A 26045-nucleotide genomic window follows, 5' to 3' on the forward strand; every position below is an offset into this window, starting at 1 on the left:
AGCTCTGTTTTTATTGCGGGGAGTCTGGTCATTGGAAAAAGGATTGTCCCTCGTGCCCATTGTCCTCCAAAGTGACGGGAAACGACTAGGTCTGGGTAGTGATCGAGGAGACTGCCCAGACCTTCAGGTACTTTCTTCCTCATGTTCTAAAGTTTTTCTAAGGGTTGAACTGTTGGTAGACAATGTCCATTTTTTTTCTACAGCACTGGTGGACAATGGCCCATCACTCAACCTATTCAACTCTGATTTTGTTTCCCAATACCAGATAGGGACAGTCAGGCTTCCTACACCACTTAAAGTCGTGGCTATCGACTCATCTCTTACCCGAACTGGGATAATTTCTGCTTCTGAAAAATTTACGTTGAAAATTGGTTCTTCCCACGTGGAAGAAACTGAATGTTTTGTCATGGACAAATTGCCCGCAGGGCTGGTGCTGGGCAAGCCGCGGCTTCGGTGCCATAACCCAGTGATTGACTGGGAATTTGGGGAGATTGTTAAGTGGGGGTCCAAGTGTGCTGACTGTTACCATAAATCAATTTGTTGTGTGAAAATGGCAAAACCTGTTTCTGTGTCTTCTACTAGTCTGGAGGATATTCCGGAGTACCTGAGAGACTTAGAGGACGTGTTTTCTGACAGCGAGGCTGAGGCGTTACCCCCTCATAGGCAATTTGATTGTGCCATCGATCTGATTCCTGGAGCCAAATTGCCCAAAGCTCGCCTGTTCAATCTGTCAGGCCCCGAGCGCCTAGCTATGAAACAGCACATTTCTGAAAGTCTCCGAAAGGCAGGTTTCACATTTGCGTTTTTTTGCGCTGCAAAAAAACGCATGCATTTTTCCCCCCTATATTTAACATGGGTGCGCATAAGTGTGCATTGGCATGCGCACGTATGCGTTTTTTTGTGGTGTGCGATTTTATTTTCCAGAGGCTACATGTTGCATTTTTTGGTCCGCCCAACCACTTTAAAAAAACACGTGCGCACGTATGCGCTCGTTTTGTGCAAAAATGACCATTATGGCCTATGGATGCGCATACATGCGCATGTATGCGTTTTTTTGCGCATGCGTTTTTTTTGTGTCCACTGGATGGACAAGTTATAAAATTCCCAACCCAAAAAAAACCATGTCTATATAAAGGAGGTGTCTGCCAACACTGTACCACAACTATAGTGACAGACTGGAGAGCAGAAATTCAGCTAAAAACGAACCCATCTTCAATCCCAGCTTCAGCGTCAAGAATGTGAGTATTATTACATCTAATAATGTATGCCTGTCCTTTTAAATTGTATATGTACTAATGCGTTTTATTATTTTTACATGCAATATGTCTTCAGAATCAGAATATTCCCCATTCCGGCAGGAACTGGCACAAACAGACCATGAGGTGATTATTTTTGTGCGTTTGGTAAGTATATCGGCTGCTTCTCCAAATCTCTTACATTTGTTTTTTTTTTCAGACATCGTCATCTTCTGCGGACGTGACTACTGAGGGCGAACAGCAGGAGCAGCCAAGCCAAGTCCCCGTGGTGATACAGAATGTAAGTATCAAATGATTTGTAATGTTCTTTATCTTTTATCTTCTATATTTCATCTTTTCTGGATTTTTTTGTAACTTTTTATTCACTCAAAATTTGAATATTCTAATGAATGTGTTTTGTCTAGGTTCCACAACGGGATGAAGACGTATACCTGGATAATGAGCAGCTTATCAGCCTGGTCCAGGAGCGTGCCCCGTTGTGGGACAGCCGTGACCGGCTGTACAAGGACAATGTGGTGACCCGGCGGCTATGGAATGAGGTGGCCGCAGCATTGATGGATGGCTGGGACAGCGCCACTGCATCCTCCAAAAAGGCATTTAGTACGTATTTCCCTGCTCTGTTATGCCGCAGTGACTATTGTCCTTGATGGCACTGTTGGGTGTCGTGCTAGATATATTGTTGCAGGAAACCCAACAGTGTCATCTGGCTCTACAGTGACTGCTTTGGGTATTGTATTGCTGTATTGTGCCGCAGTGACTATTGTCCTTGATGGCACTTTTGGGTTTAGTGATAGCATATGTCGTGCATCAAACACAATTGTTACATGTTGTTGGTTTGTTTTTCCAACAGTGGACAAACTCCAAACACGTTGGCGCTCGATCAAGGACCGCTTCAACAGTGATGTTCGTGCTGAGGGCCAGGTTCACAGTGGATCTGCGTCAAGGACAAGAACAAGATACCGATACTATCAAGCGTTGCCGTTCCTAAGACCTGTCCTTGCCACCAGATCATAAGTATTATAATTTTTTTTTTTTTAGTAATCTGTGTTTTTCCTAATCCACAGCTGATGCTTCTTGTAAAGGCATTATAGTAATGATTTTCCTTTCTTCCACAGCACCTGGAGCAGCACCCTGCAACCTGGCCCTGGAGCGGTCCTTCATCGGACATCCTCTGACCCGTCCCAGCCATCCGACAGCCAGGAAGCACTTTGCAGGTCAGCCACACAGACAGCTGGTGACCAGGAAGCTGGTCCATCAGGTGTTCCCCTGTCCCAGGTCTCTGCCACTGGTTATGCGGGCACTACCCGCCAGCGGCAGAGGGCCTTGGACAGGAATGTCTTGCCCGAGTTTATGCACTTGAGCGAGGCCTTTAATGCCAGCCTCAATTCGCTGTCCAACAGAGTGGAAAGCGTTTTTTCACTCATGGAACGTGGTTTTAACCACATGGAACACCACTTCCATTCTGTCGAACAGCGCCTTCACCTTAGTCCTGAGCAACAGCTGAATGTGCTGCAGGCCTGCAACAATGCTTTCTTGCAGGCTATGCAGCATAATCGGTACGGGCAGCAGTCAGTGGTGTCATTTCCACCTGTGCCACCATTGACTCGCTTCATCTCACTACCGACTTGTGCTGCATACCACTGCACGGACGCCTCTATTCAAAGCCAGGACACCCACCATTACATCACCACAAGTCTGAGTGCAGCTGGTCACTTCACCAACACCACCATGGCAAGCGCTGCTCCTGTCTGGAGCACCACCGCCACCCCCATGCATGCTTGGAGCACAACCACCACTCCGCAAATGTGGCACAGCCCTGCCACTACAACAACATGCAGTAGCCCTTCCACCACCACTCCACAAATCTTGACCATCACTGCCGCCACCAGTCCTCCTGCAATGTCGAGCACTGCCACCGCCACCACAGAGCATCAGCAGCAGCCACAGCATCAGCAGCAGCCACCGCAGCAGTAGTAGCAGCAGCCACAGCTGCAGATGGGGGACCCACATTCAATATTTGCCCCAAGTTCAAGGCGCCATCAATCAAGGCGGGCATTGGGCCCAAGTAGGTCAAGGCAGATAAGTTTACGGAGACAAGCACTTAGGACCAATGTCCCTGAACTTCTTTCCTCTCCTCCAAGTGTTTCTAGTTCAATTCCCATAACTGGACTCCCTTCCCCCACAAGTTTTGTTGCCCCTTCCCCTAGAACACCTTCAACTGTAAGTTCTGCATCTTCCCTGCACACCCCCAACTTGCAACCATCTGCCCCCAAACGCAGAAAAAAATAAACTTTTTTTTAATTTTTCTGGTTAAAAATAAATGTAAGATTTCTGGTTCACCATAACAAAGTTTGATTAATGTTTTTGGCGCCGATCACACACACTGCGCCGTACACACAATGCGACTTTAACTTTGCAAGGTGTCATAAAAAGTGTTTGGAGGATTGGCTGTTTTTAACATCCTCATTTCACTTATTGTGATTCTAGGCAAGGGGGATTATTGATATACCTTGTAATTAACAACATACTGTTGTGTGTTGAATCCACTGATGGGTAAAATACATGTCATATGTTAATATGTTAAATACCAAGGCCTAGAATAATAACTAGAGTTTTACCGACTAGGATCTGGTTTCCTGAAACACAAACTGGTGAAACTCGGGCAAAAAAGAAGGCGAGTTTCTTTGCATTGTGGTTTGGTTTTGAATGAATCTCCTACTTGTTTTCCACTAGTTGGACAAGTTTCATTTGAAACAAATTTGGTTTCATGAAACCCGATCCTACCAAAGTCGCTCAAATGTCATAATCATAACCATTTATCAATCATGGCCTGGTTAATACACATATCATATTTAACCTGCAGCTTTGCTTACGTACCAATATATTTAACGCAGACTAGCGATGCTGCATTTTAACTCATATGTGTATTTACCTGCGCAGGTTTGAGAACATCATGAATTCACAGGTATACATGGGAAGTTTTTTATTTTATTGGAGTGTAAAAAACATAGTGCACTCGGTACTGGTATCAAATCAGGTTTTTTATTAACATACGCAAACGAAAACATTCTTACACCATTTCATCTTGCCAGTGCACCTGTCCTACATCAGAGATAAAGTAGGCCGCAAATTGGTCCCTCATTTGGCCAACTTCAACGGATGACATGAGAGGGTGCTGAATGAATTCAGGCAATGGGTTAGGAGCAGCATCATCGAGTTCAAAGGTCGGGTGCTCTTTAGCCATCACAAAATTATGTAGAACCACACACGCCTTCACCACCTCATCGACTGTTTCAAGTTTAAGATTAATGGCTGTGCCGAGAATTCGCCATCTGGAGACAAGAATCCCAAAAGCACACTCGACAGTTCTTCTGGCCCTGGTCAGCCTGTAATTAAATATTTTTTTGGTGTGGTCCAAGTCCCGGCTGGAGCAGAGTTTCAGTAAGTTTGTGCACATTTGAAAAGCCTCATCCAAAACCATTACAAAGGGCAGTGGCGGAGCTTTGGTGTGAGGAAGAGGCTGTGGCATAGGGAAATTAAATTGGTTGCCATACAACCTCCGGCCCATGTCTGAGTTTTTAAAAGCCTGTGAGTCATTACCACGGCCAAATGCTCCAATGTCCACTGCTACAAACATACATCCGGCATCCGCAATGGCCATGAGAACTACTGAAAAGTACTTTTTGTAATTATAGTACTCAGATCCAGTTCTTTTGGGTTTGCTGATCCGTATGTGTTTACCATCAACAGCTCCCAAACAGTTGGGGAAATTGCAAACTGTCCAGAATTTGTCCGCAATTTCCATCCACTTTTCAGCGGTGGGCAGGGGCATAAATTCTGGACAAAGAACATTCCCGAGAGCCCAGCAGGTGTCCGCAACAATTCCAGACAAGGTAGAGATTTCAATACGGTACTGGAAGTGTAGTGAAGATAGGGTTTCTCCAGTCGCCAGGAATCTGCGAAACAGAGAAAGAAGTAAAATTAATATTTCTGTATATGGTTTTGTAAAACTATAAAATAAAATATTAGTACATTCACGAAAAATAATTAGCCAAGGTTTTGAATAGTACATGTAAAAAAAACCCCCATCAGTCCCCACCCCTTGGTTTTTAAATATTACGTACCGTAATGTCACCAGTAGCCATTCCTCAGGAGGAATCGCACGACGGAGCTGTGTGTCCTGTCTCCGGATGGATTCTTGGACACGAGCAAGCAAATCCCTGAAGCTTTCTTGGGACATCCAGATATAATCTGTAAATTTCTCCGGGTTTACCTGTAGCTCACTGTAGAGGGTGTGGTATGCCCCAAGGCTCTCCCGGAGTTCAACAATCGGATGTATTCACATACGCCACCGCTGCCGTCTTCGCTGCCTCTCTCTCTTCCTTTGTTCATGGCAAGCAACTGCATAAGCCTGAGCCATCGCGATGTCCAAATCCAAGTTGAAGTGAAAGCTCTTCCAACGCAGATCCATGTTGACACGAAAACAATCAAGCAAATGTGAAGAATACTGTAGGCAGGGTCTATATATTAACATACCACACCGCCACTGATGTCCCATTGGTCGTGTGTGTTGCCAGATTATTATTTGGGTTTTTTTCTTTGTGAGGACAAACAATGTGGAAAAAAACGCAAACGCACTAAAAGCGCATACAAACGCATAAAAACGCTGCAGTTTTTACCTGCATGCGCATAAAAATGCTTGAAAAAAACGCAGCGTTTGTATGCATTTTTTTGAGCAAAAAAACGCGCTGCAAAAAAAAGCAAGTGTGAAAGTAGCCTAAGGGGCACATAAGACCCTCAGTTTCCCCGGTTGCAGCAGGATTTTTCTTTGTTGCCTCGACTTTCGAGAACTAAATAAAATTACTGTCAGGAACACATATCCCCTACCGTTGATTCCTGATCTCTGTAACCAGCTCTCAGGTTCCAAATGGTTTTCTAAACTGGATCTGAGAGGGGCTTACAACTTAATAAGAATACGAGAAGGGGACAAGTGGAAAACAACTTTCCTTACATCTGAGGGGTTGTTTGAGAATCTAGTAATGCCATTTGGTCTCACCAACGCATCCGCAGTCGCAGTGTTTCAGAATTTTATCAATGTGGTATTTTCGGATCTCATCGACCATTTTGTAGTGGTATACCTGGATGATATCCTAATAAATTCTGTTGACAGAGTTTCCCATTTGTTGCATGTTAAAACAGTGCTTTAGAGGCTCAGAGAAAACCAATTGTTCGTCAAACTCGAGAAATATTCATTTTTTGTTCAGGAACTGTCATTTCTAGGTCTGATAATTTCACCTCAGGGGTTTCGCATGGATCCCAAGAAGGTGCAAGCTATTGTGGAGTGGGTCCAGCCACGGGACCTTAGGGGACTCCAGCGCTTCTTGGGATTTGCAAATTATTATCGCAAATTTATTAAAGGTTTTTCTCAGGTAACTAAGCCTCTCACGGACTTCACTTGTAAGGGGGCAGATGTCAGAAACTAGTCCTCATGAGCTAAACAGTCCTTTCTGATGCTAAAAAACTGTTTCTCATCTGCTCCTATCCTGATCCAACTGGATCTTTCCAAACCATTCGTGGTCGAGGTGGATGCTTCCAAGGTGGGGGTGGAGGAAGTTTTGTCACAAGGACCAGCTTCTCTGAATAACCTCAGGCCTTTTGCCTATTTTTCTAAGAAATTTCCTCCGGCGGAGAAAAATTATGACGTAGGCAACAGAGAGCTTCTGGCTATTAAATTGGCGTTCGAGGAATGGATGCACTTTTTGGAAGGGGCGGCTCACCCTATTACGGTTATCACTGACCAAAAAATTTAGAGTACATCAAATCTGCAAAAAGACTGACTCCCAGGCAAGCCCGCTGGTCACTTTTTTTTTCCAGATTTCAGTTTTCTATTACCTTTCGGCCAGTGTCTAAGAACGTAAAGGCTGATGTCTTATCATGTAGTTTTGAGCCGTTATCCCCCGCATTCTTCAACCCAGTCTCGTGGTTGCCGAGGTGTTGTCGGAATTGGAGCAAGAGATTGTGGGGGCTCAATCTTTGGCTCCAAGCTCCAAACCTGTAGACAAATTGTTTGTCCCGCAGCATTTGCGCAACAAACTCCTGTGGGAGTTCCATGATTCAAAGTTGAGTGCACACCCTGGTATGGCCGCCACATGGGAAGCGGTGGCAAGGGTCTTTTGGTGGCCTTTAATGGCTTCCATTATCCATATCAAGAAACATGTCGCATCATGTGGGATATGTGCACGTTTTAAGAGCTCTAGTTGCCGGCCGGCTGGGGAATTGGTGCCTTTGCCAGTCCCAGGAAGGCCATGGACTCACTTGTCCATGGACTTCATCACCAATCTTCCATCATCCCGTGGGTATACTCTAATTTGGGTAGTCGTGGACAGGTTTTCTAAATTGGCACATTTTGTACTCATGACAAGTTTACCGTCAGCAGAGACGCTCTCTAGACATTTTCTGTCCAGGTGGTACGCTTACACGGGGTCGCCACTAATATTCTGTCTGGTCCATGCGTTTCATGCCCAGAATCCTGGGAAACCAGGGGGTCCGGAGGCCCCCCGTTAAGAGGAGAGTACTGTCATGGTTTGCTCAGCTTGTGGGATTAGGTAGTTCAGAGGTTAATCTGGACTGCCTCTCTCTGGGATTCTGGGAGGCTTCTTATAGCCTCATTGTGGGATCATTCCTTGTCGCTTATACTCTGACCCTTGGCCGAGTGTATGTGACCCTAGTGTGTCTGTGCTTTATGCCTGTGCTACTTTATGCTTTCTTGGTCTTGAGCTGGTTCTGTTCCCGTTACGAGTTCTGCCTGTCCCTCCTGTACTATGCTGCCCTCTCCATGTATGACTCATTGCCTATGTCCTGATTATTCTCTGATCGCCTCTCTTGTACTGTGCTACTACCTCCATGTATGACTCATTGCTTACGTTCTGACTACTCTCTGCTCATCCCTCTGGTACCGCGCCGCCCTCTCTGTGTATGACCCCCCCGTTTGTCTGACCTGAGTTCCCCTGTCTTCTACTCCAGGATCTCTGTAGTAGAATCCTGCATTCATCTCCAGCAGCAGGATGCTAAGCCCCGCCCCCTGTGGTCACATGATCATAGGTCCTTCACTGCTTGCTACCTTCAGCATCCCAGGTCCTGTCTGCCTGAGCTTTCCCTGCAGTATCTGACCCCGGGCCCTTCTGCAGTGTGGGTGAGTCACCCTACTCAGCCCTGGCAGTTCGCCGACGCTGATAGGACTCTGATATGAAGTTTCCACAATCAGTGATGGTTTGGGAAGCCGTGTCATCTACTTGGTGTAGGTCCACTTTTTTTTTTTTTTTATCAAGGCCAAAGTGTGCACAGCCATCTACCTGGAAATTTTAAGAGTACTTCATGCTTCCCTCTGCCGACAAGCTTTTTGGAGATGGAAATTTCATTCTCCAGCAGGACTTAGCATCTGTCTACACTGCCAAAAGTACCAATACCTAGTTTAAAAACAATAGTATCACTGTATTTGATTGGCCAGCAAACTCACCTATCCTTAACCCTATAGAGAATCTATGGGGTATTGTCAAGAGGAAGAGACACCAGATCCAACAATGAAGATGAGCTGAAGGCTGCTATCAAAGAAATCTTGCCTTCCATAACACCTCAGCAGTGTCACAGGCTGATCGCCTCCATGCCACGCCACATTGATGCAGTAATTGATGCAAAAAAAATTATACTCCTCCTTATAGACCTGTCCTCTGCTTTCGACACAGTTGACCACTGCCTCCTACTACAGATCCTCTCCTCCTTTGGCATCAAAGACCTCACCCTATTTTGGATCTTCTCATACCTTTCCAACAACATATTCAGCATCTCCCACTCCCTTACTATCGCCACATCCCACCCTCTCTCTGTTGGAGTACCCCAAGGCTCTGTTCTAGGACCTCTACTCATCTCTATTTATATACTTGGCCTGGGACAACTCAAAGTCCCATGGATTCCAGTACCATGTTTATGCTGATGACACTCAGATCTATCTCTCTGGCCCAGACATCACCTCTCTGCTGTCCAGAATCCCGGAGTGTCTATCAGCTATGTCCTCCTTCTTCTCCTCTCGCTTCCTCAAACTCAATGTGGACAAATCTGAACTCATCATCCTTCCTCCATTTCACAGATCTTCCTTACCTGATCTATCTATCACAATTAATGACATCATGCTATCCCCCATACTGGAAGTCCACTGCCTCGCAGTAACCCTTGACTCTGCCCTGTCCTTCAAGCCGCACATCCAAGCTCTTTCCACCTCCTGTTGCCTCCAGCTCAAAAATATTTCCAGAATCTGCCCTTTCCTCAAACCCTCAATCTACTAAAATACTTGTGCATGCCCTCATCATCTCCCTCCTCGACTACTGCATCATCCTTTTCTGTGGCCTCCCTGCTAACACCCTCGCACCTCTCCAGTCCATTCTTAACTCTGTTGCCTGACTAATTCATTTCTCTCTTGCTACTCCTCCCCTTCTCCCCTCTGCAAATCTCTTCACTGGCTCCCATTCCCTCAGCGTATCCAGTTCAAATTCCTAATACTGACCTACAAAGCCATCCATAACCTGTCTCCTCCATATATCTCTGAACTAATCTCCCGATATCTTCCCTCACGTAATCTCCGGTCCTCCCGTAGTACTAAGTTTTTTTCTGATATGGTATTGAACCATTTTTTGCATTCAAATGTGATTTTCAGTGGATACATATCTTAGCATGTCACATTTAGTAGTGTTTTTTCCATTACCTATATGATGCTGTGAATAAACAGAGTCATTTATATAATTATTTTTGATCAAATTACACTACTATAGGCACATTCTATAATATGGTATTGGACCATGTATGTATAGTGATTATACCATTCAGCATGATATCCTTGGTATTGCATTCCTGCTTTATTGGCTATATGGTGCAGTGAACAGGCAGAAAAATTTGTACAATTTCTCTGATTATATTGCTTCTTGTTGATTATAGAGTTGACATGCTATTGTTATGTGCCATTTTTGAGGCTCATTATACAGTTGTTTTGCTATGAGGGATTAGTTGAGAGTTGTCATTGCTTCTATATTAAGGCATGACTAGACAGTGCTTCACAGTCTGTTTTTAAATGTTTTTATCGATTGATGTATCTTGTGTTGCATGTGTATTTGTTCATTGACAATGAAGTTACAGTTTTCATTCATTTCGGGTGTTCCTGTGTTTGTTGGCATGCTCTTTTTTCCCCCCAAGGAAGCAACTGTGAAACGTGCTGTTCCTGCACACCAGACAAGGACATGGGTAAGATTGACCCCTTATTACTCTGTCGCTATGCCGTTTGTTTTTGTCCCATATACCTGGATCCATTTACTAGCCATGGTTACATGTGTATGGGGATCTACTACAGGGAAAAGTATTATATGGTGACTGGGGGTTTTCCTTTGATGGCATTATACTACAGACTAAGGGATATGATCCTAATTAAGGAACTAATACTTTTTGTTCTAGCCCATTTATGTCCATGTCTGGACGCAGGAATGCTTTTTCATCCGTTTTTTCCCAGCTCATGTGTTAACAACTACCGTATATACTCGCGTATAAGCCGAGATAGTCAGCCCATTTTTTGGGGCTGAAAGTCCCCCTCTCGGCTTATACACGCGTCATATACCGGGGGTCGGCCGGGCAGGGGTGTAGGAGATCATACTCACCTCTCCTAGCATGTCTCTTGCAGCACCCCATGCTTATTCCATCTTCTCTGCGCTGTTCTTCCTGCTTTCAGCGGTCACGTGGTGCCGCTCATTACATATGCGCATATGTAATGAGCAGCACCACGTCACTGCTGAAAGCAGGAAGAACAGCCCTGAGAAGATGGAATAAGCACGGGGGCTGCAAGAGACATGCTAGGAGAGGTGAGTATAGCGGAGGGAGCCATATTCACCTGTCCCCCGTTCCACCGCTGCACGTCGCTCTGCTGCTTGCTTCCTCTGGCAGTGACGTTCAGGTCAGAGGGCGCCATGATGTAGTTAGCAGGCGCTCTCTGCCTGAACAGTCACTACAGAGCCGGCAACGCTGAGGAGCAGCAGCTGCAGCAGCAGGGACGAGGTGAGTATATAGGTTTTTTTTAATTGAGGCAGCGGCAGCAGCAGCAGCATTATAAGGGGCCACTAATAACTGTGCATCATTGTAAGGGGCCGCTCACTGTGCAGCTTTATAAGGGGCCACTAATAACTGTGCATCATTGTAAGGTGCCACTCACTGTGCAGCATTATAAGGGGCCACTAATAACTGTGCATCATTGTAAGGGGCCGCTCACTGTGCAGCATTATAAGGGGCCACTAATAACTGTGCATCATTGTAAGGGGCCACTCACTGTGCAGCATTATATGGGGCCACTAATAACTGTGCATCATTGTAAGGGGCCGCTCACTGTGCAACATTAAAAGGGGCCACTAATAACTGTGCATCATTGTAAGGGGCCGCTCACTGTGCAGCATTATAAGGGGCCACTAATAACTGTGCATCATTGTAAGGGGCCGCTCACTGTGCAGCATTATAAGGGGCCACTAATAACTGTGCATCATTGTAAGGGGCCGCTCACTGTGTAGCATTATAAGGGGCCACTAATAACTGTGCATCATTGTAAGGGGCCGCTCACTGTGCAGCATTATAAGGGGCCACTAATAACTGTGCACTGTGCATCATTGTAAGGGGCCGCTCACTGTGCAGCATTATAAGGGGCCACTAATAGCTGTGCATCATTGTAAGGGGCCGCTCACTGTGCAGCATTATAAGGGCAGTAGCTTCGGCATTTTCCACCCTAGGCTTTACGTGAGTCAATAAGTTTTCCCAATTTTTTGTGACAAAATTAGGGGGGTCGGCTTATACACGGGTCAGCTTATACACAAGTATATACGGTATCTGTTTCGTGTTATATGCTGTACTATTCATCTATGTGAATTTTATATTTTGATACTATTTCATTAAAGACTTCTTTAATATTTTTAGATATTTTGGCATTATGGTGGTTATTGCTCAGCTTGCTTGGTATTATTACATATCAGGAGCTCCATAGGGGATTTGTCTCCAAAAAGTCACTGAGGGTGACTTAAGAAGGATTACTATTATATACTCTGTACTTGGGATCTTGTTATTCATGTGTAACATTTTCTTTGATACACTTCAATCTAGTAGTCTTTTCCTGTCTCTCTCTGTGGGGACAATACACATCGTCTTCAGTCATCTAGGCATCAAGAGGAATCCTCACATTTTAATTAATCTGCTTCACATAGCTGTGTCACTGCAATTTTACATAAAGGCAGGTTTGATTGCTAGCTCACAGCTCCTCAGGATAAATGGCTGATGAAAAAAAAGGTGGAAGGAACCTCAAGGATTTTTAATATTTTCTATGACATAGATCACTCTGTTTGTAATGACTCTATATAATAAATTAGTTTCACTTTTTGTATTGAAAAACTGAAATAAATAAACGTTTTGATGATATTTTAATTTAGTGTGAAGCACTTGTATGTAGAGAGGAGGTGGAGAGACGCGTCAGAATCCGAGCTCTTGCTTTTTCCTACACCCTCTGATTCTCAGAGTTTATCTAGTTTGAGACTAAATATACTGAAGATAAAGGCCATGATTTCTAAGGTTGCTTAAGTTCAAATACCGCACTTTAAAAAGAAAAAAAATGAATTTTTGAAAATATTTTACAACTTTTAGTATTTTCACATCAGTTTTTGGCTATCTCTGCCAAACTAGGCTGAGCAGAGGAGGAAACGAGGGTGGGACAAAGCGTGGCAAAGCCCACCCTACAAATTCATAAAAAGCTGTGTCATACCTTATGCCATAAATGTTACTCCTTCTGGAAAGAAGAAGCACGTCCTGTGCCTCATTAATGGATTGGCTTGTGCCTCTTAATGAATTTGAGGTATGCCACTTCTGCATGCCCGTACTTAGCGTATGATAAACTAGTCTTAATGAAACAGGCCCATGGACTATGTAAAGTAAAGAAGAAAATGGAAAATTAGGTACAAAAAACCCTTAACCCCTTCACACCCGAGCCTGTTTTTGCCTTCGTGACCGGGCCAATTTTTTCAATTCTGACCAATGTCACTTTATGAGGCCATAACTCTAGAATGCTTCAACGGATCCTACTGATTCTGACATTGTTTTCTCATGACATATTGTACTTCATGATGGTGGTAAAATTTTTTAGATATGAGCTGCGCTTATTTGTTAAAAAAAATCAAAATTTGGCGAAAATTTAGAAAATTTTGCAATTTTCAAACTTTTAATTTTTATGCCCTTAAATCAGAGAGTGATATCGCACAAAATAGTTAATAAATAACATTTCCCACATGTCTACTTTACATCTGCACAATTTTGGAAAGATAATTTTTTTTTTTTAGGAAGTTATAAGGGTTAAAAGTTGACCAGCGATTTCTCATTTTTACAACAAAATTTGCAACACCATTTTTTTTAGGGACCACCTCACATTTGAAGTGAGTTTGGGGGGTCAATATAACAAAAAATACCCAAAAGTGATACCATTCTAAAAACTGCACCTCTCAATGTACTCAAAACCACATTCAAGAAGTTTATTAACCCTTCAGGTGCTTCACATGAATGAATGGAATATGGAAGGAAAAAATAAACATTTAACTTTTTTTCACAAACATTTTACTTCAAAACCATTTTTTTTTTATTTTCACAAGTGTAAAAAGAGAAAATTAACCACAAAATTTTTTGTGCAATTTCTCCCGAATACGCAGATACCCCGTATGTGGGGCTAAACCACTATTTGAGCACACGGCAGAGCTCAGAACGGAAGGAGCGCCGTTTGACTTTTTCAATGCAGAATTGGCAGGAATTGAGATCGAATGCCATGTCGCATTTGGAGAGCCCCTGATGTACCTAAACAGTGGAAACCCCCCACAAGTGACCCCATTTTGGAAACTAGACCCCTTAAAGAACTTATCTAGATGTGTTGTGAACACTTTGAACCCCCAAGTGCTTCACAGAAGTTTATAACGTAGAGCCATGAAAATAAAAAATCATTTTTTTTTCCACAAAATGACCTTTTAGCCCCCAATTTTTATTTTCACAAGGGTAACAGGAGCAATTGGACCCCAAAAGTTGTTGTCCAATTTGTCCTGAGTACGCTGATACCCCATATGTGGAAGAAATCTACTGTTTGGGCACACGGTGGGGCTCGGAAGGGAAGTAGTGACGTTCTGAAATGCAGACTTTGATGGAATGGTCTGCGGGTGTCATGTGCGTTTGCAGAGAACCTGATGTACCTAAACAGTGGAAATCCCCCACAAGTGACCCCATTTTGGAAATTAGACCCCACAAGGAACTTATCTAGATGTGTGGTGAGCACTTTGAACCCCCAAGTGTTTCAGTAAAGTTTATAATGTAGAGGCGTGAAAATAAAAAAATCATTTTTTTTCCACAAAAATGATCTTTTAGCCCCCAATTTTTATTTTAACAAGGGTAACAGGAGAAATTGGACCCTAAGAGTTGTTGTCCAATTTGTCCTGAGTACGCTGGTACCCCATATGTGGGAGAAAACTACTGTTTGGGCTCACGGTGGGGCTCGGAAGGGAAGTAGTGACGTTCTGAAATGCAGACTTTGATGGAATGGTCTGCGGGCGTCATATTGCATTTACAGAGCCCCTGATGTACCTAAACAGTGGAAACCCACAATTCTAATTCCAACCCTAACCCCAACACACCCCTAACCCTAATCTCAGCCCTAACCATAACCCTAACCACAAACCTAACACCAACACACCCATAACCTTAATCCCAGCCCTAACCCTAACCCTAGCCCTAGCCCTAGCCCTAACCTGTGTACCTGCTTTTTTCTTTTTTTTTCTTTACTTTTTTTTATTTTTGTGACAAGATCGCTGCGCTGCGATCTGACTCATAGTAACGCCACACTGTAACGTGACTTCTCCTCTGATCTCACACTGACAGATGATCAGAGGAGAAGCAGCGTTACTATGTGACTAGATCGCTGCCTGGCACACTGTAATGTGACTTCTCCTCTGATCTCACAATGACAGATGATCAGAGGTGAAGCAGCGTTACTGTGTGACAAGATCGCTGCCTGGAACAGCTGTGCCAGGCAGCGATCAGCTGTGCCAGGCAGCGATCTAGTCACACAGTAACGCTGCTTCACCTCTGATCATCTGTCAGTGAGATCAGAGGGAGAAGCCGCGTTACAATGAGGGAGATCGCCGGGAAACAAGCAGCTTTCCCAGCGATCGCTCCCATTGGCTGCTGTGACGCTGACGTCATCAGGACCTGAACCAATCAGGTCTCGATGACGTCGGGGGTCCCAGCATGCATTGTGCACCGGGATCCCCACGTTGTAAGGTATGTGGGGGTCCCGGGGGGCACAAAACTGCCGACAGTAGATAAACGTCGGCGCTGCACAAAGCCCAGCAAGCGCCAACGTTTATCTACAGTGGGCGGTCGGGAAGCGGTTAAAGTAAAAGAAAATGTCACCAGTTCTTTATATTCTAGGTGTATTTTTCTTTTTTATGTCCAGAGTTCTAGGACATTGAAAAAAAGGCTAAATAAGTGTTTTATTTTCAGTGCTTCAGTCTCCATGAATGATGACAGCGTAACCTGAAGAAATCAGAAACTGACAAACCACATAAACGACTTAAAGAGAAGCAACAAATACAAAAGCATTTCTAATCTTTCTGGAAAAAGACAAGATAATTGTCTTCTTTAAAAGCATAAGGGTATGTTTCCACGTTCAGGAAACGCTGTGGATTGGATGCTGCATACTGCCGCAGCGTCCAGTTGTTACAGCATAGTGGAGGGGATTTTATGAAATCCCATCCCCATTGTGCGTGCAAAGACGCAGGTGACAGACCTGCGTAACCGGACATGAGGTGCATCTTTACAGACCGCAGCATGTCCATTTATCTTGCGGAGACGCTTCGTCTCCGCAACATAAATAACACAGTCTATGTATAGGATGCGGTGATTCAATGAACACATGTGGAATCATTGCACATAAAGAAGGGGGCAGTGCTTTGGTCGGAGCAGCTTCCTCTCTGCAGCGTTTCCTTAATGTGGAAACATAGCCTTAAGAGATTGAAAAACACCATGCAATGAATAAATTCAAGGTCAAAGACACCTTTCGTGAAAAAGTCAGATCTGGGTAACTGGAGCAGAAAACATTGCATTCACATTAATCATCTATGTCACAAAACAGTTCTCAAACAAAAACACACAATATGGCAACCACAAAAAGAATCAAGTAAAATGAGGGCGCAGTTCTTGTGAGGCACCATCACAATCACCTTTGCAGGCATAAAGGGTAGAAAGACCATGTGCCATGCAAGATGTCATGGCAATGCCTAGTAGACATACATTTTCCATCATCTTGGTTAGTATCAGTAAAACTTCCACTGCTAGCCAACACACCACAGCAGTGATTACATGCCACACAACGTCAAAGAACAAGCAGTCAGTATGCAAACAGTTAATAAAATAAATGAAAAAAACAAATAAAAACTAATGGCTAGGGTCCCAATGCATGTACAGTTCTACCTACCCGTACTGATCAGGCTGATGCATCATTGGAATCTGAGAGTTGCCATAGTTGGGATGTTGTGAGGAAAACATGGGACGTCCGGCAGCTACAGGCTGGCTGAGATAAACAGGTGATCTAATGTATGGTGGCCTAGAGCGGGACAAAAGAACAAGCTACTTTGGATATGCACTTTAATCAAAGAAGCCAATTAACATCCACCAGCAAAAATATGTAAGAAAAAAATAATCAAACAATTAGCATTTTAGAATACAAGGACAGGGAATGCTAATGGTATGTTGACACAGCGTTTTTTTAGGTAGGTATGGTCCACTCCAAAACCTGTCTGAAAAGCGCTAATAAAACAACTAAAATAAACATGTTCATTTCTTCATGCATGTGAATGTCTTTTAACTACTTTAGTTTGAGCAGTTAAAAAAGTAAGCTGACCATTCTTCGGGAGTCTTCAGCTCTAAAGACCCTTTATACTTTTCAAGTCAACGGGAAGGCTCAAAAAATGGCCAGGAATAAATTTGGAGCTATTTACCAGTGTTTTTGCGTCAAAATCTGGTAGTGGTTTGTTCAGTGTTGAATGGAGTTAAACAACTTCTGAAAAACGCAAATACAACCCTCTCACTGTAAAAAAAAATGGAAAAATTCCTAAATAAAACACAGGGTAAAAATGTGTTTGGACAACAACTAAGAACACTTAAAAGAAAAAAAAAAAACACTTAAAAAAACAAAAACCTTCAAGTTTACAAAATGCCAAGACACAGAGAATGAAAAAATTCCTGAAGCATCTTCTGCTTGAACAGACAATTTTAGCTGCTTGAAAAAAAAACATTGTGTGAACATATCCTAATAAAATCTTATTAAGAAATGTCAGTTTTTAGTGAGTCCTGAAATGAAAGTCTTACAGCTGTTTAAATTTGCAAAAAAAGTAACTCACTGATTAACATAATAAATCCCATTTAAAAAGTATTAAGTACTCTTCTATATGCCCAAAGTGACAAACTCCATGGATTACTGGCACGTGCTATTGTTAACGAAGGTTTTCCATTCTGGAGGGACCTGTTCAGTAAATGTTCTGCTTAAAGGGGTTGTCCGGGCTTTTCACATAATCTCAGTGCATATCTGGGCTGCAAATGCTGACAATAAGTAATTTACCTTCTGTGGCTAGTTTGCAGGGTTTCCAAGATATGATCTCTTGCTTCTGTGAAAAACGTCCGGGGGGGTGTGTTCTGGGATTGAAATGAGAACTGGTCGTTTCCTCCTACTCTACTAAAAACATGCCCTCTATAGCAACAACCCCACCCTCCATAGCAACAGACCACATGAACAAGCCTATCCCTCCTCACACAGTAACAAATCCTCCCTGTCTAGCAGCCTCAGTGAAGAGAGCAGGACCACCCAGCTGCTCCTCCCCCAGACACATGCTGAACAGTGATCTATGGAAAGTGAAACTATTGAGGAGGAAATGACCAGTTCTCATTTCAATGCCAGAACACACCCCCCCTGGACGTTTTTCATAGAAGCAAGAGATCATATCTTGGAAACCCTGCAAACTAGCCACAGAAGGTAAATTACTTATTGTCAACATTCTGCAGCCCAGATATGCACTGAGATTATGTGAAAAGCCACAACCCCTTTAAGGTATTTGTATCAAAACAACTTAGCGCAAAAAATGAGCATAAAGCACAGCTATATAAAAACAATATAACTCTCTGAGCATGTTTGGCCTTTAGTTACTTTTAATCATTTCAGGGTTTGGAAACTGAGAAGCGCTTTAAAGTAAAAGGAAGGACCCATTGATAAGATCCTAAATATTAATGATAAACAGAGCAGGCAGCAATGAGTCTGGAACCTATAGGCCCAGTTACATTTAGCGATGCACCAGCGATCCCAACCACAATACGACCCGGTCAGGATCGCTGGTGCATCGCTAAATGGTCGCTAGTGAGCTGCCAAACAGGCAGATCTCACCAGTGATGCTCGGCGATTGTTACTCACCTGTCAGACGCAGTGATGATGACCGTCTTCCGCCCGCATCCATGGCTCGCTCGTCGGCGCCAGCAGAAAGCCGACGACAAGAAATGGACCAAGACAATCTCGTGCGATCAGCGATAGCCAGCGGGGGGGGGGGGGGCTGGGGTCAGAGGTGAGTTTCGCATGTAGCGATATCACTACTGCGTCACAAAATCGGTGACGCATTAGCGATATCGCTAGCAATATCGCTATGTGTTTAAAGGCCCTTATGTCTAATGATCCTTACACTTTGCTAGGCTGGGATCACACTGCGTTAAGGCAGTCGGTTAAACGGATTGCGTTATGCTATAGCGTTAACGCAGCCCGTCAACGCTATGCGTTGGACGGGCTGCTTTAACGTAGTATGAACCTAGCCTTAGTAACGGTTATTTTCTTTTTTTAAGTGTAATCTATGTGTCTGTGTCCACATCTCTAAAAGAATTCAGTACACATAGACCTAATATTTTGTTGTACTTCTTCATAGAGGATTCCTAAAACTGGTTATATGACAACCAGGGTCGGCATTATGGAAGGAAGGAGTGACGGGTTGGACTGGGCAATTTCCCAAGGCCCTATCCTCGCAGGACCCCCTAGTGTATACAAGCAGAAACTGCACTGATAGCAGCAGTCCTGCAATATCAGTATAGTTTCCAAGGTTAACATTGCAGCAGGACCTTTAGGGACATCACAGTCATGTGACCATGGACATGCACGCGTGTGTGTGCTGTGTGTGTAAGGAGAAGACCCGAACCAGGCCTACCTAATCCGTGACGGTTCCGGAACTGTTGGGGCTGTCCCCCAAGTTTCACGAGGGAAAGCTTAAGGCCCCAGACTGACCTCTGCACCTAGGAGTAGGGGTCATGGCTAAGATAAAAGGGCCACAGTATGCAGGAAATCATTTAGTTGCCACGGGAACATGCAGCGCGCAGGAGGGCAGTGTCAGGCCTTCTACGGAAAAGCCAACTGCCAGAGTGGGCTTAAACCTTCAGAGGCTAAAAGCTGCTAACAGAGACTGCCGACAATGACGTACCCGGTCCCCACTGACGTCACTGACTGTGAGTGACAGGATGCCCAGTCAAGACATAAGTGCGTGCACGCACGAATGGGAGAATTGGGGCACCTGCTGTGAGAGGTTTACCTTTGTACCTGAATCGAGTTGCTTCTTGTCCCTGTACGCTGATGGGGTAAAACTGTGCTCTGTCCGGCTCGTCATTTCTTGACACACCGATCACCGACCGGACTACGAGCAATCACCGTCGCTGCCAGGAGCCAAGACGTAATTTTTTCCAGGACTACACCGGACCACGAGGAATCACCGCCGCCGCCATGATCCAAGATGCCATATTTTCCAGGACCATACCGGACCCCTTATGCGCCACTGCTTTGGCGCCAACGTCCACATCCTGAACTACTGGCATTCTGAAGTCGTGGGACTGATAAGTTTGCTATTCTTGAACCTCCTACCCTATTCTTCACACCCATTTCCCCTGAGTTACATACCCTGTGTTCCTTTTATATGGTTCTCCCAGTTTACTCCCTGCGAGGAGTATATCTGTTAAATTTAACCCCATGTTAACCCTTGCTCTGCTTCCAACCCGTTACTGCATCTTGTAACCTGCTTACACTTGGGCATAGTCAGCAGGATGCAGTCTACTGGCACGAAGGGGGCAGACCAAGCGTTTTGGGAGGGCCATAGGTCCAGCATTTCTTTGGGGACAACGCTAAACAACCTACCTAAATTTAATGGGAGTAACACCATGTTGTGGAGCTGGACTGAATGAATTAAAGGGATGATGAGAATGCATTCTATGATACCCGCCTTACAGGCGGAGGTCTCCATGATGGCCCTGGAAGGGGAGGCAATTCAGTGATGCTATGGCCCCCCAGACAGTGGGATATGCTTGACAAGTTGTGCACTGGGGGAAACACATGGGGACCCCACAGGTCTAGGAGAGCTGCGCATGCGACTGTTTAGCCGGATTCAAAAAGAGGGGGAGATGATGACACAGTTCATGAACATATTGCAGGAAATACACACTGCCATATACCGGAAAAGACAGTGTGGGGCTAGGGTCGATTGACATGGTGCTGCGTGATCAGTTAATGACCAGGTTGAGAGATGCGCTGCTGAAACAGGCCCTGCGGGCATGCTTGCGTGTGAGCCCACACATGACTTTTGCAGAAGAAGTTGAAAGTGAACCGCATGCACATGACAGTTCTGGTGGCAAAGGTCCGGAGTGGAGTGGTGGCCGTGAATGCATTGCCTGCGCTCGAGTGGGTGGAAGAAGCTTTGAGGAGAGAAATCCAAGAGATGAGGGAAGACTTGACAGAAACTAAAAAGAAGATGACCTCGCTGAGCTCATCTGGGAGCAGAGGTTTCTCAGAACCATGACGGGGTGGAAGAGTGTCTAGACGGGTTGAACGTCCTACCTGGTTCCTCTGTGGAGAGCTGGGGCACATGGCCCGGATGTAGCCACAACGGAGACAGCCTCTCCAATGCCACCCAGAACCAGAACAGCTAGTAAGAAGAACCAGAAGTCCCACCAATTTAGTTTCAATGTGCACGTCAGTATAGGCCAAAATAGATGGAAGGGCCATATCCCAAGTAACCACGATGCCCGAGAAGTATTTCAGAAACCATTTCCCTGATGCAATGAGGCCTGAGTGGAGACAGGTGATAAAGTTGACAGCCACCAGTCAGCTTCCCATGCCGGTCGCAGGGGTGGCATGGATGCAAATTAAAGTCTGCGTCAAAGACTTGGGCCGCAGAGGTGTGGTACTGACTTTGGGTGACACTGAGTGTGGATATAATGTTACCCTAGGGATGAATGTGCTTAAGGAGTTTGGACATTTGCTTGTCAATGAGTCCCCAAGACCGGTCTCTGAGACAATGGAGCCCCCGAACACCTCAAAGGAAAATATTTCAACAGTTGATTCGGACGGCTTAGGCGCAAGAAGTCTCCTGCGATGGAAAAATGCTGGACAGAGTGGTTATTCCGGCTGCAAACAGTCTTGAAATACCTCCGGGGCAGACCATGCTCTCTGTCCCTGTCCAGGCCTGCACCCCTCTGGAAGGAGTGGAAGTACAACTAGAACCAGCTGCTATAGAGAACCTACCACCCGTACTCCTAATTGCCCGAACATTGGCTACCGTACGAGATGGGAAGTTGCCCATGAGATGTGTAAATTTGAGAGAGGACACACTGACACTTTTCTCCAGTTGTGAAATGGCACAAATAGTCAGCATGCCAGAGCAGCTACCATCACAGACCATACAGTTGATGGCAAAAATGGAGACCCTTGGACTTTAGCAGTAGAAAGTCATTCAATGTCGGAACCCCCAAGGCAAAAAGAAGGGCCAATAATCTTAGAACAATTGAGGACTGAACTAACAGAGCTCACAGCAGATACAGCAGGTGGAAAATGTACTAGGACGCTATCAAGACGTATTTGCTCGTCATGAAGACGATTTTGGCTGTACCACTGCAATCACTCACGAGATCCTAACGGTAATGCTGCGCCCATAACAGAACACTACCATCAAATTCCTCCATAGCTGTACCAGGAGGTGAAAGGAATGTTCTCACAGATGTTACAGAATGGTGTAATCCAGGTCAAAACCCATGGGCTGCTCATATAGTCCCACTAAGAAAAAAAACAGCTGAGAATTTGTTAAGACTATTTGTTAAGACTATTGCAAGTTAATTGCCTGCACTGTGCGGGATTCGTTCCCGCTACCCAGGATTGAAGAGCCCTTATCCACCCTGGGACAAGCGAGATACTTCTCTACCCTAGATCTGGCCAGTGGTTATTAGCAAGTGCCGATGTCCGAACACGACCGAGCGAAGACAGCCTTCATACTGATGATTCTGTCACACTAAGGTGCGACCCGTCTTAATTGTCTGTGGCCGAATTGTAGCTTTGGCACAAGGTATACGTATACTCGAGAAAAGAATACACAAGACAAGAGGGTATCGTGTCAGTATGATTCTTCTCTGTCTTTAATCAAACGTGTACAGCTTTTATAACAGAATTTGAGCTACATCATCAGTTACATCATGGACATGTTTCCAGTTACTATTTGCCTTTCCCAGGTCGCTACACAATCATTATGTACATTTCTGGGTTACCGTTTATTGCTCCCATATTGCTGAACAATACTTATATACACAAGTATTGTTTTCTAGCTTGGCTTACCCTGGTCCACCCAGTTTATTCAATATTTGATGAAGCTTAGGTGAGTGATACCATACAGAAACAACTCTAAGAAAATATAAGAAAATCAGAAGTATCTTAAAGCAACATGATCCCAATATCCAGCAAAGCGTCCATATAGTGATACAGTTTTGATTCTTGTATATATTCATGTGCCATATATTCTTCCCTTAACAGTCCCTCCTTTGGAGATATGCAAAATCAAAATCCTAATCTCGTCGAACCTATCGATCTGTCCTCCCGGCCTACCTATCTCAACAATGCTGGAACCTAACTAACTAATCTTCACCGTATATACGAGACGACCCATCTCTAGTAGATGGACCCCCTCCTAACGGACTTTGCACAGGAGGAAGTCAGATCCTGGACTTTCCCTCGTTGGCTTGCTTCAGGCAGGCATATTCCGGAGGTGGTGCTTGCATGTTTTCATTGGGACATTTTTCATACAGGGGATCTTCGAAATCGGCATGCATGGTCATCACTGTGGTTTCCATAGTTTTCATCATCATTTTCTTAAGGCATGGAACTATGCAGCATAGAATTAAGGAAAATATGATCAAAGGACATAAAATAACTTTTGCAAACTTAATGGGTCAATAATTGCCTTTATGGCATCCCCAGTGTATTTTATAAACCGTTGTTGATTATTGTATAAATAGTTTATCCGCATTGCATTCTTATTTACGGGGATGGTGGGTTTAAACACAACTATTGTCTCGTTCTTGATTCTGAATTTGTCAAGTGCTCCCTGTGTGCCCCCACTGGTATCTATGCTTCTTAGCCAAAATTTACCTTTTGTGTCACCATTTTCCCTCCCAAGTTTAGTACTTGAGCCTAGTACATATAACCCTTGCTCATTCTCTGAGGGGTTCTCAATGGTGAGGTACAGAACTATGCATCCCTCCTTGGGGCAGTGAGCAGTAGTGACGGGGAGTATTGCATCCGGAAGGCCACTCTGACCCTTAAAATGGGCTTTGGACAGGGTCATGCGACTTAATAGGCTTATTCCCCATTTGTCCCTTCGCTGTAGGGCCTGGGCTGGTTGATGTCTCTAGTCACTTTCACCAGTGTGCCACCCAACAAGAGACTAATCCTCCCAGTTTTGAACCTTCCCCTATTTCAGCAGTAGTGACACAGATGAATTGTGTATTAAACCTGATATGAAACTGTGCCATGGGGCCTGGACATTCTTATTGTGAGACAGTAGTCAAATTGATATGTTACTCTTGGGGTGGAGACATTATACCAGAAAGTCAGTATGCCCTTCTCATGAGTGACTACCCCTTGGTGACTGACTACCCCTTGAGCTAGGAAAAGGATAAGTGCCAGATGGATGAAGAATGGCAGCCGCTACTGGACTCTGGATCCGGCATCTCCTTGCAGTGGGAAGCGAGGACCCATGGACTGCTGCGATAGTTGACAGGACTTGGAACAGGCTGTCATCTCTAGGTTCAAGGGTACGTCTGTTGAACCTCTTGGTGATGAGGACTCAGTCACCGGGCAGGATCTGGTGGGCTCCTATGTCCTCAGGTTCTGGGATGGATGAAAAGACTCGAAAATGCATTTTAGTCACATGTTTTTAAACTTAGTCTACATATAGGCAATTATACTTGTGCGTGTATGTGACCCAAGGGAAAGAGTAAACTCTTATGCTATGACTTCCCTGTTTCCTGTATAGCATCAAATATGTAGAGTTTTGTTCGAGGCCTTAAATTTTCCTTGTTCATCCTTAGGCATATTTCATCCTGTATAACTTCATCTTAGGTCCATTTCTTCTTTTCTTCCTTGGATACTTGTTTCTGGAGTGTCAGAACATCTTTTTCCAGGGTTATTCCTTTTCCTCTGTTTCCGTGTCAACCGGTATTACTGCTGCTTCTTTTGCTGTTACTTCAGCTAGTCTGTTGCCCACTGCTTCCCTTGAAGTGTCTCCAGTGTGTGTGCTTTTACTTTTACCACCGCAACTCTTCCTGGCATCAACAAGGACTCCATTAATTCTTGTATGGCTTTGTGGTGTCAGACTGGCGTTCCGTTAGCCGTGATGAAGCCTCTTTCTCTCCAGATTGATCTTGACAGCTTCATGTTGAGTGGACCTCTCGTATGCTTCTGTCAAGGCCCGCAGTCCTGCCTTTGGATGTAGGCAGTGGTTTTGCTGGCAGCAAGTTACTTCTGTGGCTACTGCTATACCAGTGTGCGAACGGCCTTCTTGGTCTGCATACCTTGGTCTATCCACAAAGAGCATCAGGTCAGGATCTTCCAGGTGTTCTCTTGCCTCATGACAGTAAGACAATCGCGTTCAGCCATTTCAGAGTCGACTACCTCTTCCACTAATGTGTCAGAGATGTGGTTTTCATCCTCCATCTTCCTCCCCCCTTTGGCAGAGGTAGAAGAGTAGCTGGATTATGGACAGCACATCTGGAGATGGTGACGTTGTCTGGGAGCAGAGTAGGGCATTGCAGACAGAAATATCAGAAGCTTTATCCAGCACAGGTGGGTTGCAAACACGGTTCTCATGCAGGTTTGGACTTCACGAGTCACTTGGTCAGGTTTTGGAGAGTAGAAGCCAGGAGGGCATTGTCTTCCTCCGGGAAGCTGTGTTAGGACTCCATTTACATGGTCAGGCTTCTTCATGACAAACAGACAAAACAGTCCAGTATAGCGTGGCAGTCCTAGAGCTGTGAAAATGTGATTGCAATTTAGCATATAAAACACACTGATACCTTCTTGGAAAGTCTTGAAATAATTATAAAAAGGTTGCATGTGTAGAAGAGCAGTATTGGTTTGGCTGTCTTCAGTCAGGGTCGGAGGTCATCCATATGTATTGTAAAAAAAAAAGTGGCTGTGGGATGTATCCTCTTCCAGGGCTCCAGGACCGTGGTCATGGCTCGGGTGAACATAGAGAGGCTATACTGTGCCCCTTGAGGCATCATAGTCCAAATATATTGCTGGCCCTCATGTGAAAACAAACAGGTACTGGCTTGCAGCATGTAGAAATAAACTGAAGAAAG

At 44.6% G+C, this 26045-nt stretch overlaps 1 protein-coding gene across 9 annotated transcripts in view; it reads right to left on the reverse strand.

The window, feature by feature from the left end:
* Positions 1-26045, reverse strand: part of ARID1B (AT-rich interaction domain 1B) — a 2758190-nt gene that overhangs the window by 1253522 nt on the left and 1478623 nt on the right. For 6 of the 9 annotated variants that reach the window (XM_073585743.1, XM_073585744.1, XM_073585746.1 and 3 more), the window contains one exon: positions 16825-16953. The exons of the other annotated variants lie outside the window; for them this stretch is intronic. In XM_073585743.1, the coding sequence (XP_073441844.1) occupies positions 16825-16953 (129 nt within the window). The remainder of the gene's footprint in view (positions 1-16824; positions 16954-26045) is intronic. 9 annotated transcript variants of the gene reach the window in all.

Source organism: Dendrobates tinctorius, unplaced genomic scaffold (assembly GCF_039654945.1).
Source record: "Dendrobates tinctorius isolate UK_male_01 unplaced genomic scaffold, ASM3965494v1 ptg000087l, whole genome shotgun sequence".
NCBI lineage: Eukaryota > Metazoa > Chordata > Amphibia > Anura > Dendrobatidae > Dendrobates > Dendrobates tinctorius.